Source organism: Elephantulus edwardii, unplaced genomic scaffold (genome assembly GCF_000299155.1).
Source record: "Elephantulus edwardii isolate Elephantulus edwardi_28Jun2011 unplaced genomic scaffold, EleEdw1.0 scaffold00120, whole genome shotgun sequence".
NCBI classification, from domain to species: domain Eukaryota; kingdom Metazoa; phylum Chordata; class Mammalia; order Macroscelidea; family Macroscelididae; genus Elephantulus; species Elephantulus edwardii.
In genome coordinates this window covers 729,192-743,131 of record NW_006399870.1, presented here as the reverse complement: position 1 = coordinate 743,131, position 13,940 = coordinate 729,192, and the positions used below count along the sequence as shown (strand labels likewise).

Genomic DNA, 13,940 nt, shown 5'->3' with positions numbered 1-13,940 from the left:
TCCACCCGGCAAATTGTGCAACCCTATGTTTAACACTCACCCCTCTCCTAGCCCATCTTCACCCGTCTACTTCCTCCTTCCCTGACTTGGATCCTCATCCACATTATATAATTATGGTCTTATACAGTACTGTTCTTATGGAACTAAGTCCCTTTCAAGTTAGGTAGTAATTTACAAAATCATTGCTCCTTCATGCTGCGTAGTACTCTGTTGTGTGAATGTACCACAATCTCAATCCATTCAATTGTGGTTGAGCATTTGGGTTGTTTCCATGTTCTTGTGATGGTAAATCATGCTAATATGAACATTTGTGTGCCTCAGTTCTCATTCTCTGAGGGTATATTGCAAGCAGTGGAACAGCTGTATCATATGGATATCTATGTTCAGTTTTTTGAGGAAGCCCCAAACTGCCTTCCAGTGGTTGTACCATTTTGAAATCCCACCAATAATTATGAATGGTCTTTTTAACTATGAAAGTGACCACATTTTTTTCTCACCTTGTTATTACAAGCATAGTATATCAAATTATTATTTGATTCAAAATATCCTGTGACCATCCATTTCAATTGTTAATGCCTAGTATATTTATGCATTCCATTTCTTCCTTAACAATCTCAAATTTTCCAATATTCATACATCTTACAGTCTACGTTCCAATCATTAGGGTCTCTTTTCAACTGTGCCTCCTCCTTTGTGATTCCCAAGACAAAGGCTCAGCCTCCCATACCATATCTGCTAGTCTAACCTAAGAGTGCTCTATTATACATAAGGTTTTCAAAGGCCTGATGTTTCAGAAGTGGATGGCCAATCCTTCTCCCTAGTCTGTCTTAATCTGAGTGTTTAGCTGTAGAAAACATTGGACAGACAAGCATTTTACTCAAAAGAACTGAAGAGAGAACTCAGGTAACAGATCAGGTGTTGGTCTCAGGAGCCCAACAATTCAGCACATGTGCTATATTCCCACTCTCACCCCACCCTACAGGATGTTGAATGACCCAGGAAGCATCAAGAGAAGACGGAAGGAGTACACAGAGTCACTATACCAAAAAGAATTATCTGATATAGAAGACGTTCATGAAACAATATCAAGAGTCTATGGTAAAGAAGGAGGAAGTTCAAACTACTCTGACGGAACTGGCAAACTATAAGGCCATAGGAGTTGACAGCACTATTTGACATCCAACACACCGACCCTGCCCTAGACACACTCACCAGTTGTGCCAAGAAATCTGGAGGACTATCACATGGCCAACTGACTGAAAGATCCATATTTGTTCCCATTACCAAAAACGGTTACCAGACAGAGTGTGGAAATTATTGAACAATATCACTAATATCACATGCAAGCATGATGATGCTGAAAATTATCCCAAAAAGATTGGAACAGCATATCAACAGAGAACTGCTAGATGTGCAGGTTAGGTTTAGATGAGGACATGGCACTAGGGATATTACAGCCAATGTTAGCTCGATCTTAGCTGAGAGTAGAGACTAACAGAGGAATAGCTATCTGTGTTTAATTTACTATGCAAAGACATTTGACTGTATGGATTACAACAAATGGTGGCTAACTCTGAGAAGATTAGGAATCCCAGAACAGTTAATTGTGCTCATGCAAACTTATACATACATCAAACCAAGAAACTGTTGTATGAATAGAGGAAGGGACTAGTACCTAGTTTAAAAGTAAGAAAGATGTGTAATTGACTTATATCCTCTCCCCATACCTATTCAATTTCTATGCTGAGAAAAATCATTAGAGACGCTAGGCTCTATAAAGAATATGGTATCAGGATAAAGACTTATCAACAACCTGCCTGCCTGCCTTATGCTGATAACAAAACCTGTTTGCTGAAAATGAGGAGGACTTGGAGAAATTGTGGAACTTATTCCACAAAAAAATATCAAAACCAGATGGTTTCATAGGATAATTCTACCACACTTTCATAGGGGAAAAAATGGACATACTAATCTTCCTTATTTCTTAATGTTCCAAAGGTTAAAAATAAGAATAAATTTCTACATTATCTTATTAATGTTTCATTATTCTCCATTCTTATAGACACAACTCTTTTATTCCTATTTATGAAGATTAATCATACCCTTCCTGAAGAATGTGTAGTGGTCTCCACTGAGGTACAGGAACCTTGCCGGTTCTTCTTAGGGCCCACTCCCACTACTCTTCTTTCTCTTTAGAACTTAAACCAGATTCAAAACCAAGTGCTTCTTCAAATCAGTGGTATAAATATAACCTATGTTAAGCTGCACTAGACCCCAAAAGTGCTACTTTTGATTTTTCTAATTGAAACATTAAAAAATTCTGGGAGTATATGGAGAATATTGATATTAAGGATATGGAATAATCCTAAGTTCAACAAAATTTGAATTCTGTAAATTTTATTAATATGCTCACATAGACCAGATACAGAACATATACTTAGTACTTAAATTTTAGTTAAAAGGGATTTTTTTTCAACTCTAACAAAAATTTTAGTTTTATTATGATCCATTTAAAAATGTGATATTTACCTACATATTATAGCTGCTTTGAGATTCTTGCATGAAAAAGTCAATAGAAATAGTAAGACTAGTTGCCCTGCAGTCAATTCTGACTGATAGTGACTCCATGTGGGAAGTTAGATCTCTTCCATGAAGCTTTCAAAGTTGTGACCTTTCGGAAGCAGATCACCAAGCTTTTCTTCAGAAGCACTTCTGAGGATATTTCAACTTTGCAGAGAGCAATGTGTGCCTACCTAATTATCCCATGCAGGCACTCCAAACTAATGCTTTTAATGTCCATGTTCAATACTCAAGACCCTCTCCCCCATAAAGGTGCAGCCAGGCCTGGGAGTCCTAGGCCAGCTCAGAGAACAGTATTCCATCTAAACCACAAATGGTGACAGCCTTGTCTGATTTTTAGATTACCCACCTTCCAGCTTCCCTTACCTTGGATGAATGGTGCTTAGGGCAATGATGCCAGCAAAGTATCCTATACCTTACCCAGGCTCCCTGTATCCTGCCCGTTAACCACAGCTAAGTTAGGACATAAATTGAAAGGTGTACGTTCTTCTGGAGAGGGTTAAACCGGGTGGCTCCTTGGAGGCAAGGATTCTGAGGCTCCGTCTAACTTACTTCGGACATGTAGTGAGGAGAGACCGGTCCTTGGAGAGGGACATCATGCTTGGGAGGGTGGAGGGACGGCGCAGGAGAGGAAGGCCCTCTATGAGGTGGATTGATTCAGTGACTGGGATAATTGGGATGGGAGTGTCAGAGACAGTGCGATTGGCACAGGACAGAGCGGAGTTTAGGGCTGTTGTACATAGGGTCGCTATGAGTCGCAGGCGACTCGACGGCACATAACAACAACAACAACAATGTTCTTCTGACTCTTGGCACCATGGAGGCTCTTCACTCGGGGTGCAGCAGTATTCCCTGAACCCAAATATTCCATAGAGCAGGATGTCATGGATTGTATGCCCATTGTGGCACTGAAGTCATATCATTGCTAGATGTAATAGAGCCCATACTAACTCATCATGACCATACATACAACAGAACAAAACACTCCCTGGGCCTGGGCCATCGTCACAGTCAGTGCTACAGTGAAGCCCATTGTTGTGGCCACTATGTCAGTCCTTCTAGCTGACTGTCGTCTTTTTCACTGACCTTTCCCAAACAGCATGATGTCCTTCTCCAGTAAGTGGTCCCTCCTGATTACATCCTCAAAGTGTGTGAGATGAAGTCTTGCCATCTTTGCCTATCAGGAGAATTGAATTGGCCGTACTTTCTCTAAGACAAATTATTCTGGCAACTCATGCTATATTCAATATTCCTCTTCAGCACCATAATTCAAAGACTTCAACTCTTCTTCAGTTTTTCATATTCATTGTCAAACTTTTTAATGAGAAATTATTGAAAATACCATACTTTGAGTCAGGTGCACCGAAGTCATGTTTTTGTTGTTAAGTACCATCAAGTCAGCACCAACTCATAGGGATTCCATGTACAACAGAACTGAAACAGTGGAAGAAGTCTGGCTGGGAACTCGTAAGGCACGGGATGATCTAGCTCTGCCACCGTAATTATTGTTGTTGTTGTTAAGTACCATCAAGTTAAATATGTATCATAGGCAACCTATTTACAACAGATCTGAACCCTGTCCTATTCTGTGCCATCCTCCTGCAGCAGTCACTGTATCAATCCATCACGGTGAGGATCTTCCTCTCTTTCACTAACTCCACACCTTTCCAAGCATAATGTCCCTCTCCAAGGAATAGCGTCTCCTAGCAGCATGCCCAAAATATGTGAGGGGAAGCTTTGTCATCTTTGCTTACAAGGAGCACGCTGGCAATACTTTTTCCAAGACATGTATGTTCTTTTGGCCAACCGTGTGATAATCAGCACTCTTCTCCAACACCACAGCTCAAAGGCATCAATTCTTCTGTCATTCTTATTCATTGTCCAGCTCTCAGATGACTAGCAAGTGATTGAAAAGACCACAGCCTGAGTCAGGTGCACCTTAGTTCTCAAACTGACATCATTTGCTCCTCAGTCATTTAGATGGGTCCCTGATTGCAAACTATCAAAAAGCAGTACATCTCCTGATCTCCTGACTGCTGGTACCAAGTATGTTGATTGTAGATCCAAGTAAAATCTTTTTTCCCATCAATTCATGATGCTGCCTATTAATCCAATGGTGAGAATGTTTGTTTTCTAGACTTTGAAATGCATTCTGTACTGAAGGCTGTAGACTTTGATATTCTGCAGCAAATGCTTCAAGTCTTCCTCACTTTCAGCAAGCAAGGTGGTGTCATTTGCATAACACAGGTTATTGAGGAATCTTCCTCAAATCTTGATGCCATATTCCTCTTTGTAGAATTGACATTCTCAAACAATTTGCTCAGCATACAGATTGAACAGGTATGGAGGAAAGATACAACCCTGGGCACATCTTTCCTGATTTTCAACTAGATAGTGTTCCCTTGCCAATCTTATTGTCTCTGACACCCCTACCCCCATTATCCCAGTCACTGGCGCAGGGTAGAGCAGGGTTTAGAGCAGTTATACATAGGGTCACTATGAGTCACAGGCAACTTGATGGCACATAACAACAACAACAAGAAGTATCCCCTTCCTCTGTTTGCAGAACAGCCTCTTGGTCTAGGTATAGGTTTCACAAAAAGCACAATTAACTGTTCTAGTAGTCTCATTCTTTTTAATGCTAGCCATGATGTGTTATGATCCATACAATCAAATGTCTTTGGATAGTCAATAAAAAAACAAATTGTTGTTGTTATTTGCCATCAAGTTGCCTGTGACTGACTCATAGCAGCCATATGTACAACAGCCCCAAACCCCGGTCTATTCTGTACCAACCTCACTGTCTCCAACACACCTACCCCCACTACCCCAGTCACTGAATCAATCCATCTCATTGAAGGTCTTCCTTTCCTGCGCTGTCCCTTTCCAAGGACTGGTACCTCCTTGCAACATGTCCAAGGTAGTAAGTCAGATGTAGCTTCAGAATCCTTGCCTTTAAGGAACAGTCTGGTTTTACTCTCTCCAGCGCAAACTTGTTTGTTCTCTTAGTAGTCCGTGGAATACTCAATACTCTTCTCCAATACCACAGCTCAAAGACATCAATTCTCTATCATCCCTAGTCACTGGCGAACAAATAGGTCTTCTGGTATTCTCTGCTTTCAACCAAGATCCATCTGACATCATCAACGATACCTCTGGTGGCATGTCTCTTCTAAACTCAACCTGAATTTCTGGCAGTTCTTTGGCAGTGTAGTGTTCCACCCATTTGGGGATGATCTTCCACAATATTTTGCTTGCATTGATATTAGTGATATTATTCTATAATTTCCACATTCTACTGGATGAGCTTTCCTAGAAATGGGAACAAATATGGATTTCTTCCAATCAGCTGGCCAAGTAGTTATTTTCCAAACTAGTGAGCAGGTGTCGGGCTGCATCTGCTAGTTGAAACATGTCAATTGGTGTCTCATCAATTCCTGGGGCCTTATTTTTTTAATATCTTTATTTTTCATTTCAGTGAACATCTACAGAGATTTTGGAATTCCATTCATCCATTGTTGCACTCCTCTCCCCGCCCCCCTACCCCCTACCCCATTTGCTCCTCGCCTTCAAACGCAAAAGAAAAACTCCCTCATTGGTACACAATCCCCCACATACATCCCCCAACCCCCAAATATAATCCACTCTGCAACCCTCATTCCGTACTCTTACGATAAACATAGTGCCCTAAAATATAAAATATTCTCTTCCCCAAAGACTTCAATGCCATAAACATATTTCATCCAGTTTTTCTGTCTTACCCCCATCCTGATGTCAGCCTCATTCTTAAAAGGGATTTTTAAGGAGGATTTACAGTTTATTTGGTTAATTAACAGAATGAAACCTGAGCCAAATGATAACCTACACTAACTGAAGTTGAAATTCCAAAACACGCTTGTATCACTTAAAAAAAACAATAATCTGCAAATGCTTAGAAATATTCAAAGAGTAGATTTACCAGAAAGAAACGTTTGGGTTTTTTTTTAAACCACTATTGCTTTTGACTGTGTGGATCACAACAAGCTATGGCTGACTCTGAGAAAAATAGGAATCCCAAAATATTTGATAGTGCTAATGCAAAACCTATACTTGGACAAAGAGGAAGTGGTTAGAACAGAGCAAGGAGACACTACATCATTCAAAATCAGGAGGGGAGTCTGTCAGAGATGTATTTTGTCTCCACACATTTTCAATCTGTATGCAGAACAGATCATCCGAGACACTGGGCTGTATGAGGAGAAATGTGGCATCAGGAGTGGTGGAAGAATCGTCAACAACCTGCATCATGCAGATGACACAACCCTGCTTGTTGAAACTGAGGAGGACCTGAAGTGCTTGCTGCAGAAGGTCAAGGACTGAGGCCTTCAATATGGATTGAACCTCAACATCAAGAAAATAAAGATTCTCACAACTGGGCCAATTAGCTGCATCAGTATAGATGGTGAAGAGATTGAGATAGTTAACAGTTTTCATTTACTTGGTTCCATAGTCAACACTCTTGGTACCAGCAGCCAGGAAATCAAGAGGTTAATTGCATTGGGAAAGTCATCTGTGAGGGACCTCTCAAGAGTACAGAAGAGGAACAACGTCAGGCTGAAGACTAAGGTGCGCCTGATCCAGGCTATAGTCTTCACAATTACACACTATGCATTGGAGTTGGACAGTGACTAGGGATAATAGAAAGAGAATTGATGCCTTTGAGCTGTGGTGCTGGAGAAGAGTGTTGAATATACCATGGACTTTTAGGAGAACAAACAGGTTTGTCCTGGACAGGGTGAAGCCAGAACGCCACTTGGAGTCAAGGATTCTGAAGCTTTGCCTGACATACTTTGGTCATGTTGCAAGGAGGGTTTGATCCTTGGAGAGGGACATCATGTTTGGGAGAGTGGAGGGACAGTGCAGGAGAGGAAGACCCTCGATGAGATGGATCAGTTCTGTGATTGGGGTGGTGGGAATGAATGTGTTTGAGATAGTGAGGCTGGCACAGGATAGAACGGCGCTTAGGGCTCTTGAACATCGGGTCGCTATGAGTTGCAAGAGATTCAATGGCACATAACAACAACAATAACATTATAAAAATTTAATTTGAAGAAGAGATCCCAGCTTGCTTGAAAAATTTTATAGCCACTATTTTCAATAGACTAGATATTACGGTATAAAATATTGCCCCTGAAATGGGAAATTTGAACATAATTAAAATTATTGCAGCCAAATGCCAACACATACTCATACAGTTATCATAATGAGCATCATAGTCAAAACAGTAATCAGAATAGTGTGATTCACAGAGACATATGGTGTTGGAAAGTTGATCACAGTGATCCTAGGAAAAAAAAATGGTGCATGGTCTATAAAGTTTTGATTTAGCAGTGTTGATGGAAGAGTTCAAAACCAGGTGAAATGAAATGTAATTTGAATAACCAAAACAGAGTTATGATCCCTTTATCCAAACTTGAACCAATTTATAGATCAATAACATCATGATTGACCATTATGTATAAATTTTTTAAAAAATGTACACTGCTAATCTTTCTGCAGTGCTCTAGAGGCCTATTGGTAAGAAGCTGTGCAGCAATCCAAAAGGCACACGGTTCAAATCAACTAGTTGCTCCTGGGGAGTCTCTTCCTGTGTGATTATTTGCCTCTGAGAACCCTCTGGAGGGTCAGCTATGGCTCAGTTCCACTCAATGGCATACAACAGTAACAATCTTTCTCCCAAACCTCTAGAAATGAACCAACTGCATGGTATCAGGTACAAGTCATTCTTACAGAAAAGATTCAGTGGGTTCCTGTATCCATTTTACAACTATTTCCTAAAGTCAAAAAATGCTTAACTAGGATATATACTTACAGCAACTGGCGGTTTTTAGATCCATGAATAAATACTTTTATTTTACAAGAAGTTAATGAACACCACTAGAACTGTTTCTGCCTTGGAAGATAGTACACCAAAAGCAATGCACATTCTGGGTGAGATTGGAGATTAGTGCAAAGGTGATAATCCTCACCATATTTTTATTCCATTCATATATTTAGCCTGTGCTGAAAATAGATAGATCTTGGAGAATAACTGGAAATAAAACGGAGACAGTTGAGTACAGAATAGAGTTATTTAAATCTATCACCTAATAATAGGATAATATTATTGGGATACTTAACTTCCTCATAGAAATGGATTATTTATGAAGTAGAATTTTATTGGAGACATTTTTGAAGATAAGTCTACTTTTTAGAAAATAGTTACTTATTCCTGTTGCATTACAGTAGTAATTATCCAGGATCAGCATTGTGCTGAAAATTTCAGCAGTAGTAATTTCTCCACTAAGTTTTCTGAAGAGTCATTGTTTGTGGAAATATATTTTAAAAGATAAAAGTACATGACAGTAAGTAAAAAAACCCCACCATAATAAAAACATGCATTACATATATTGTTATTTTTAAATTAAAATCATAATTAAGGGTTATGATAATTATTTTCTATCACAGCCACATCTGTTTTCAAGTACCAGAATGTCATCCATTAAGTTATGAAAGACACAAAGGAGTTACTGTTGATTAACTTCAACCTAATGAAAAACTCCAATATATCAGAAATGATAAGAATGATATAATAGGACAGAGTTCAGATCCATGTTCATAGGGTCACTTTGGATCGTACTTGAGTATGATCTATAGCACCTAACAATAAAGTGAAACTATTTTTCCAAGTTTTTCTCAGTGAGGAAAGGTTTTAAAACTGTGCAGAGGCATGAGAATTTTTCACTATAAATATCTCTGCACCTAATCTCTCATTAAACCTATTACAAAGAACCATTGATAAAAGGAAAACATCTAACAAACACAGAAAAATAATTTCAAAATTACATATTGATTTTTAAAAATAGGACAAGTTACTTCAAAGTAGAAGAAAGAAGTACACTATTATGATTTTAATGGTTGTGACTTTTAACCTGCGGTGATCCATACCTTATTTTCATAATTTTTCTGAGCACATTTTTTATGTCTTTATTCCTCAAACTGTAGATCAGAGGGTTCAGCATAGGGATCACTGTGGTGTAGAACACAGAGGCCACATTCTCTTGGGCCATGTTGCTGCTGGAGGCTGGCTTAAAATACATGAATATGATAGAGCCATAAAAAAGCCCAACAGCTGTAAGATGAGACCCACAGGTACCAAACGTTTTGGACCTTCCCTCAGCTGATGACATGCGAAGGATATTGGAGACAATACAGGCATAAGAGATGATGATGGGCACAGTTGTTGCTAATACATTGAATCCTCCTAAAATCAGAACCAGAAGCTCATTGATGTAAGTACTGGTACACGAGAGCTTTAGGAGAGGAAGTATGTCACAAAAGTAATGGTGGATGACATTGTCCTTACAGAAGGACAGCCTGGTCATGAAGATAGTATAAGCCATAGCTCCTGCAGATGCGATGATATAAACCCCAATCACTAGAACATTGCAGACATTTTGAGACATGGTGACACTGTAGAGCAGTGGACTACAGATAGCGACATACCTGTCATATGCCATGGCAGTTAACATGTAGCATTCAGAAATAGCAAAAAAACAAAAGAAGAATAGCTGAGTCATGCATCCAGTATAAGAAATAGTATTTTGGTCAAATAAAAAATTTCCTAGGAGTTTAGGGGTAACAACAGAGGAATAAAAAAGATCTACGGAAGACAAATTACCGAGAAAAAAGTACATAGGAGTCTGAAGCTTGGAATTGAAACTGATGAGGAGGATCATTCCCATGTTTCCTACTATGGTGACCCCATAGATTGCTAGGAACAGGAAAAAGAAAGGTAGCTGTAGTTCTGGTTTCTCTGTCAATCCCTCAAGGATGAACTCAGTTATAATGGAAGTGTTTTGTGTGGCCATTTCCTGTAGGAATGATGGAATAGAAATCTAGTAAAAATGAATGTCACAGATGATTAAGAAAATATTTAAAAATAAATAGTAGTCCTATTAATTGTACAGTAGGGGGTGAAATCCACAAAAACTAACCATCAAATTTAAATTGCTTTTTATTGTTACCCTGTTTAGCTGAGTTGATTCCAACTCTGAATGGTCTAATTAGTTAGATTAAAACTAGTGCATAGACTTTCCAAAGTAATAATCATGGAATATTTTATATATATGAGTTCTGGTGGCCTGGTGGAAAGAAGCTGTACAACTGGCCTGAAGGTAACTGATTCAAGTCTACCAGGCACACAAAGATAGACAATCTTCTCTCATGTGATTAACTATCTCTGAGAATCCACTGACAGGTCAGCTGCGGATCGGTTCAGCCTTGACAGTACTCAATAACAACAACACACACTATTTATGCCATTATAGATCAATATATGATATAATCTTTATCAAAGTGGATTACCAAATTCTTTATCTTATAAGGATCTGTGCTGCCAATCCAAAGGCAAACAGTTCAACTTCACCATCTCCTCTGTCGGAGAAAGATAGTCAATCTTATTTCCTCCTGTGATGTTTACAGCCTCTGAAAACCCACTGGAGGACCAGTTATGAGTCACTTCCAATTTGACAGCAACATAACAACAATTAAGTTGAATCAGACTTTTTGAGGTGCTGGATTTTATTAAAATTATCAAGATTTTATTAAGTCTAAAAATATAATTTCAGGCCTAGTGTGGGAAGTTTGTGTAAAGGTAGTTTTTGTTGTCCATAGAATACAGAGCATGTCTCAATGGGAAACTAGTAAGGGGGATGAACATCTCACTCTCAGGATTCTTAATCTTACAAGCAAGAAACTGTGGTACACTCACACTGTGGAACATTATGCAACACTCAGAAGCAATAATATTGAAAAATATAACATGGGAGAGAATAGAAAGCATTATGCTGAGTGAATCAACTCAGGCACATAGAAAAATACTGTATAAACCATTATTGTAAAAACAGAAGGATAACCAGTAAGATGTGTATGGATATCCAAAGAGGGAAGGGGAGGGGGCAAGAGAGTTAAGGATGGGGAGAGAAGGTGAATCACAGAGTCATAGAGTTTGGTGAACATGAATGAAACACAATATTTTTTTAAAAGGCAAGTACAGGGATCGTGGTTCTGTAAATTAAGTAACTTCTCTACTTAATTCTGAGCATTTTTTAAAATTTTTTTTTCAAATGAGTTAGTACTTAAATGTTCTTTGAAAGAAGAGTTATGAGTGCCTCTTAGGAGAACAAAATTTAATGTTGTGGAAGAGAAGATGACATAATAAGCTGCATCTCCTTTAACTGCACATCTCACGGTATCAGAAAACTCTTCATCCAGCTTCAATTATCTTAAATCATAGTCACATAGACTTGTGCCTTGTGTTTTTATTACAAGACAAATACGCTATTCTAAGTTGCTTCTTTCATGAAAATGTTTTTGTTAATGTATACTCAGACTTTGGGTACTTACTTGACTGATGCCAGGAATAGAGGAGTTGTGACTGCTAAATTGAAGTTTTCACTTGTTTAGTGTGAGATAACTCACATAATTCTGAGAAAACAATGAATTTCTAGAAGCGTGCTGTCTTAGTTGAAAATCAAACTGTAGCTACCGAAACTGAAGAACAATTACAACCTTTTCTGTAATTACTAAAGCTGTTTTCTGCTCCATCTATGTCATTAATTGTGTTTTCAAATTTGAAAGTCACTTCATCTTTCCCCTGCTGTAAAATTATGACATTGGAATGAAGATCTCTAAGTTTTATCAAAGCTCTAAGATTTTAAAATTTTCTAATTTAACTTTGAGTAAGCAAAAGATCTTTTGTTTCACTTCCAGTTCCTCATAAATCTTTTAAAAGCAAGGAAATACGCAAACAATACTTATTGTTTGTAAGTCTTTGAGCTCCAAGGAGATTTGTAGATATTCTCCTAGGGCCAAAAGTCCAGGAAAAAACTCTCAAGGGTAAAATTCACCTAAAAGGAAATAAATTAATGAATTGTATTTGGACCAAGAATAAGAGTCCTCCAAGAATATTGATATTTTTACTACACAAAATGAAAACTTTCTTCTAAATTTGTGAAAGGAGGAAGCTTTATGTAGCATTGGGGAATGACACTTATCCTGGGGTTATTGTAGGATTAAACAAATAGATGGGCAGCATTTTGTTGAGGATGTTCCCACTAATTTCAAAGAGCAGAATTCTTAGCTTGCATGTGTATGTATACTCCAAAAAGGAAGAAATATGACTCTTGTTTCAGATTTATTAACTCTCTGAACTGTCATGAATAGCTACTAAAAACTGCACTCCTGTAACATGGAGTAAAACTTACTTGAAGTTTTCTTTAAATAGATTCTTTGTGTTTCTGGTTAGATTTAATCCCAACTATTTAATCTTGTGATTAGCTATTGTGAAGCATATTGTTTTTCTTAGCTCCAGTTCGGTATTCTCTTTGTCACTGTAGAGAAATCCAATTGATTTTTGTATCTTGACCTTGTATCCTGTCTATTTGCTGAATTGGTCAACTATGTTCAATAGTTTTCTTGCTAAGTCTTTAGGGTTTTCTGAGTATACTATCATATCATCTGCATGGAGAGGTAATTTTACCTCCTCTTTGCCAATTTGGATACCTCTTATGTCCTTTTCTTGTCTTACTGCTATCTCTAAAACTTCTGATACAATATTGAATAAGAGAGGTGATAATGGACATCCTTGCCTAGTTCCTGTTCTTAAAGGGAATGCCTTTAACCTCTCTCAATTGAGAACAATGTTGGCTTTTAGGTTTGCATAACTACTTTTTACTATGTTGAAGAAATTCACTTCTAATCCTGTTTTGTTGAGTGTTTTAATCAGGCAAGGGTATTGGATTTTGTCAAAGGCCTTTTCTGCATCAATTGATAGGATCACATGTTTCTTGTTCTTTGCTTTGTTAATATGAAGAATTACATTAATTGTTTTTCTTGCATTGAACCATCCTTGCATACCTGTTATGAATCCCACTTGCTCATGAAAGATTATTTCTTTGATGTATCATTGGATTCTATTGGCCAGTATTTTAGTTAGGATTTTTGCATCTATGTTCATAAGACATATTGGCCTATAGTTTTCTATTTTGGTGATGTTCTTTCCTGGCTTTGGTATCGAGGATATGTTTGCTTCATAGAATGAGTCTGGGAGTGTTCCATTTTGTTCTATTTTCTGAAATAGTTTATGTAGAAAAACAAGGAACTCATGCAATATTATTCAAAATGGGTGACCCTCGAGGACATTATGCTGAGTGAACTATCTCAGTCATAAAAGGACAAACACTGCATAACGCCACTGCTGTAGAATGGAATTGACATCAGGTTTGGGGTAAGGATGAGAAAAACTGGATAAACTACATATACTGCATTGAAACTGATGA

At 38.1% G+C, this 13,940-nt stretch overlaps 1 protein-coding gene across 1 annotated transcript; it reads right to left on the bottom strand.

Annotated features, from left to right (window-relative positions):
• Positions 1-9,509: 9,509 nt before the first annotated feature.
• LOC102845059 (olfactory receptor 151-like) lies at positions 9,510-10,469 on the bottom strand. Its single transcript, XM_006892838.1, has one exon. The coding sequence runs from the start codon at positions 10,467-10,469 to the stop codon at positions 9,510-9,512; it is 960 nt and encodes a 319-aa protein (XP_006892900.1).
• Positions 10,470-13,940: the final 3,471 nt, after the last annotated feature.

What these genes read in the sequence shown, in the direction of transcription:
- LOC102845059 (XM_006892838.1), bottom strand. Translation starts at nt 10,469, where the DNA reads ATGGCCACACAAAACACTTCCATTATAACTGAGTTCATCCTTGAGGGA.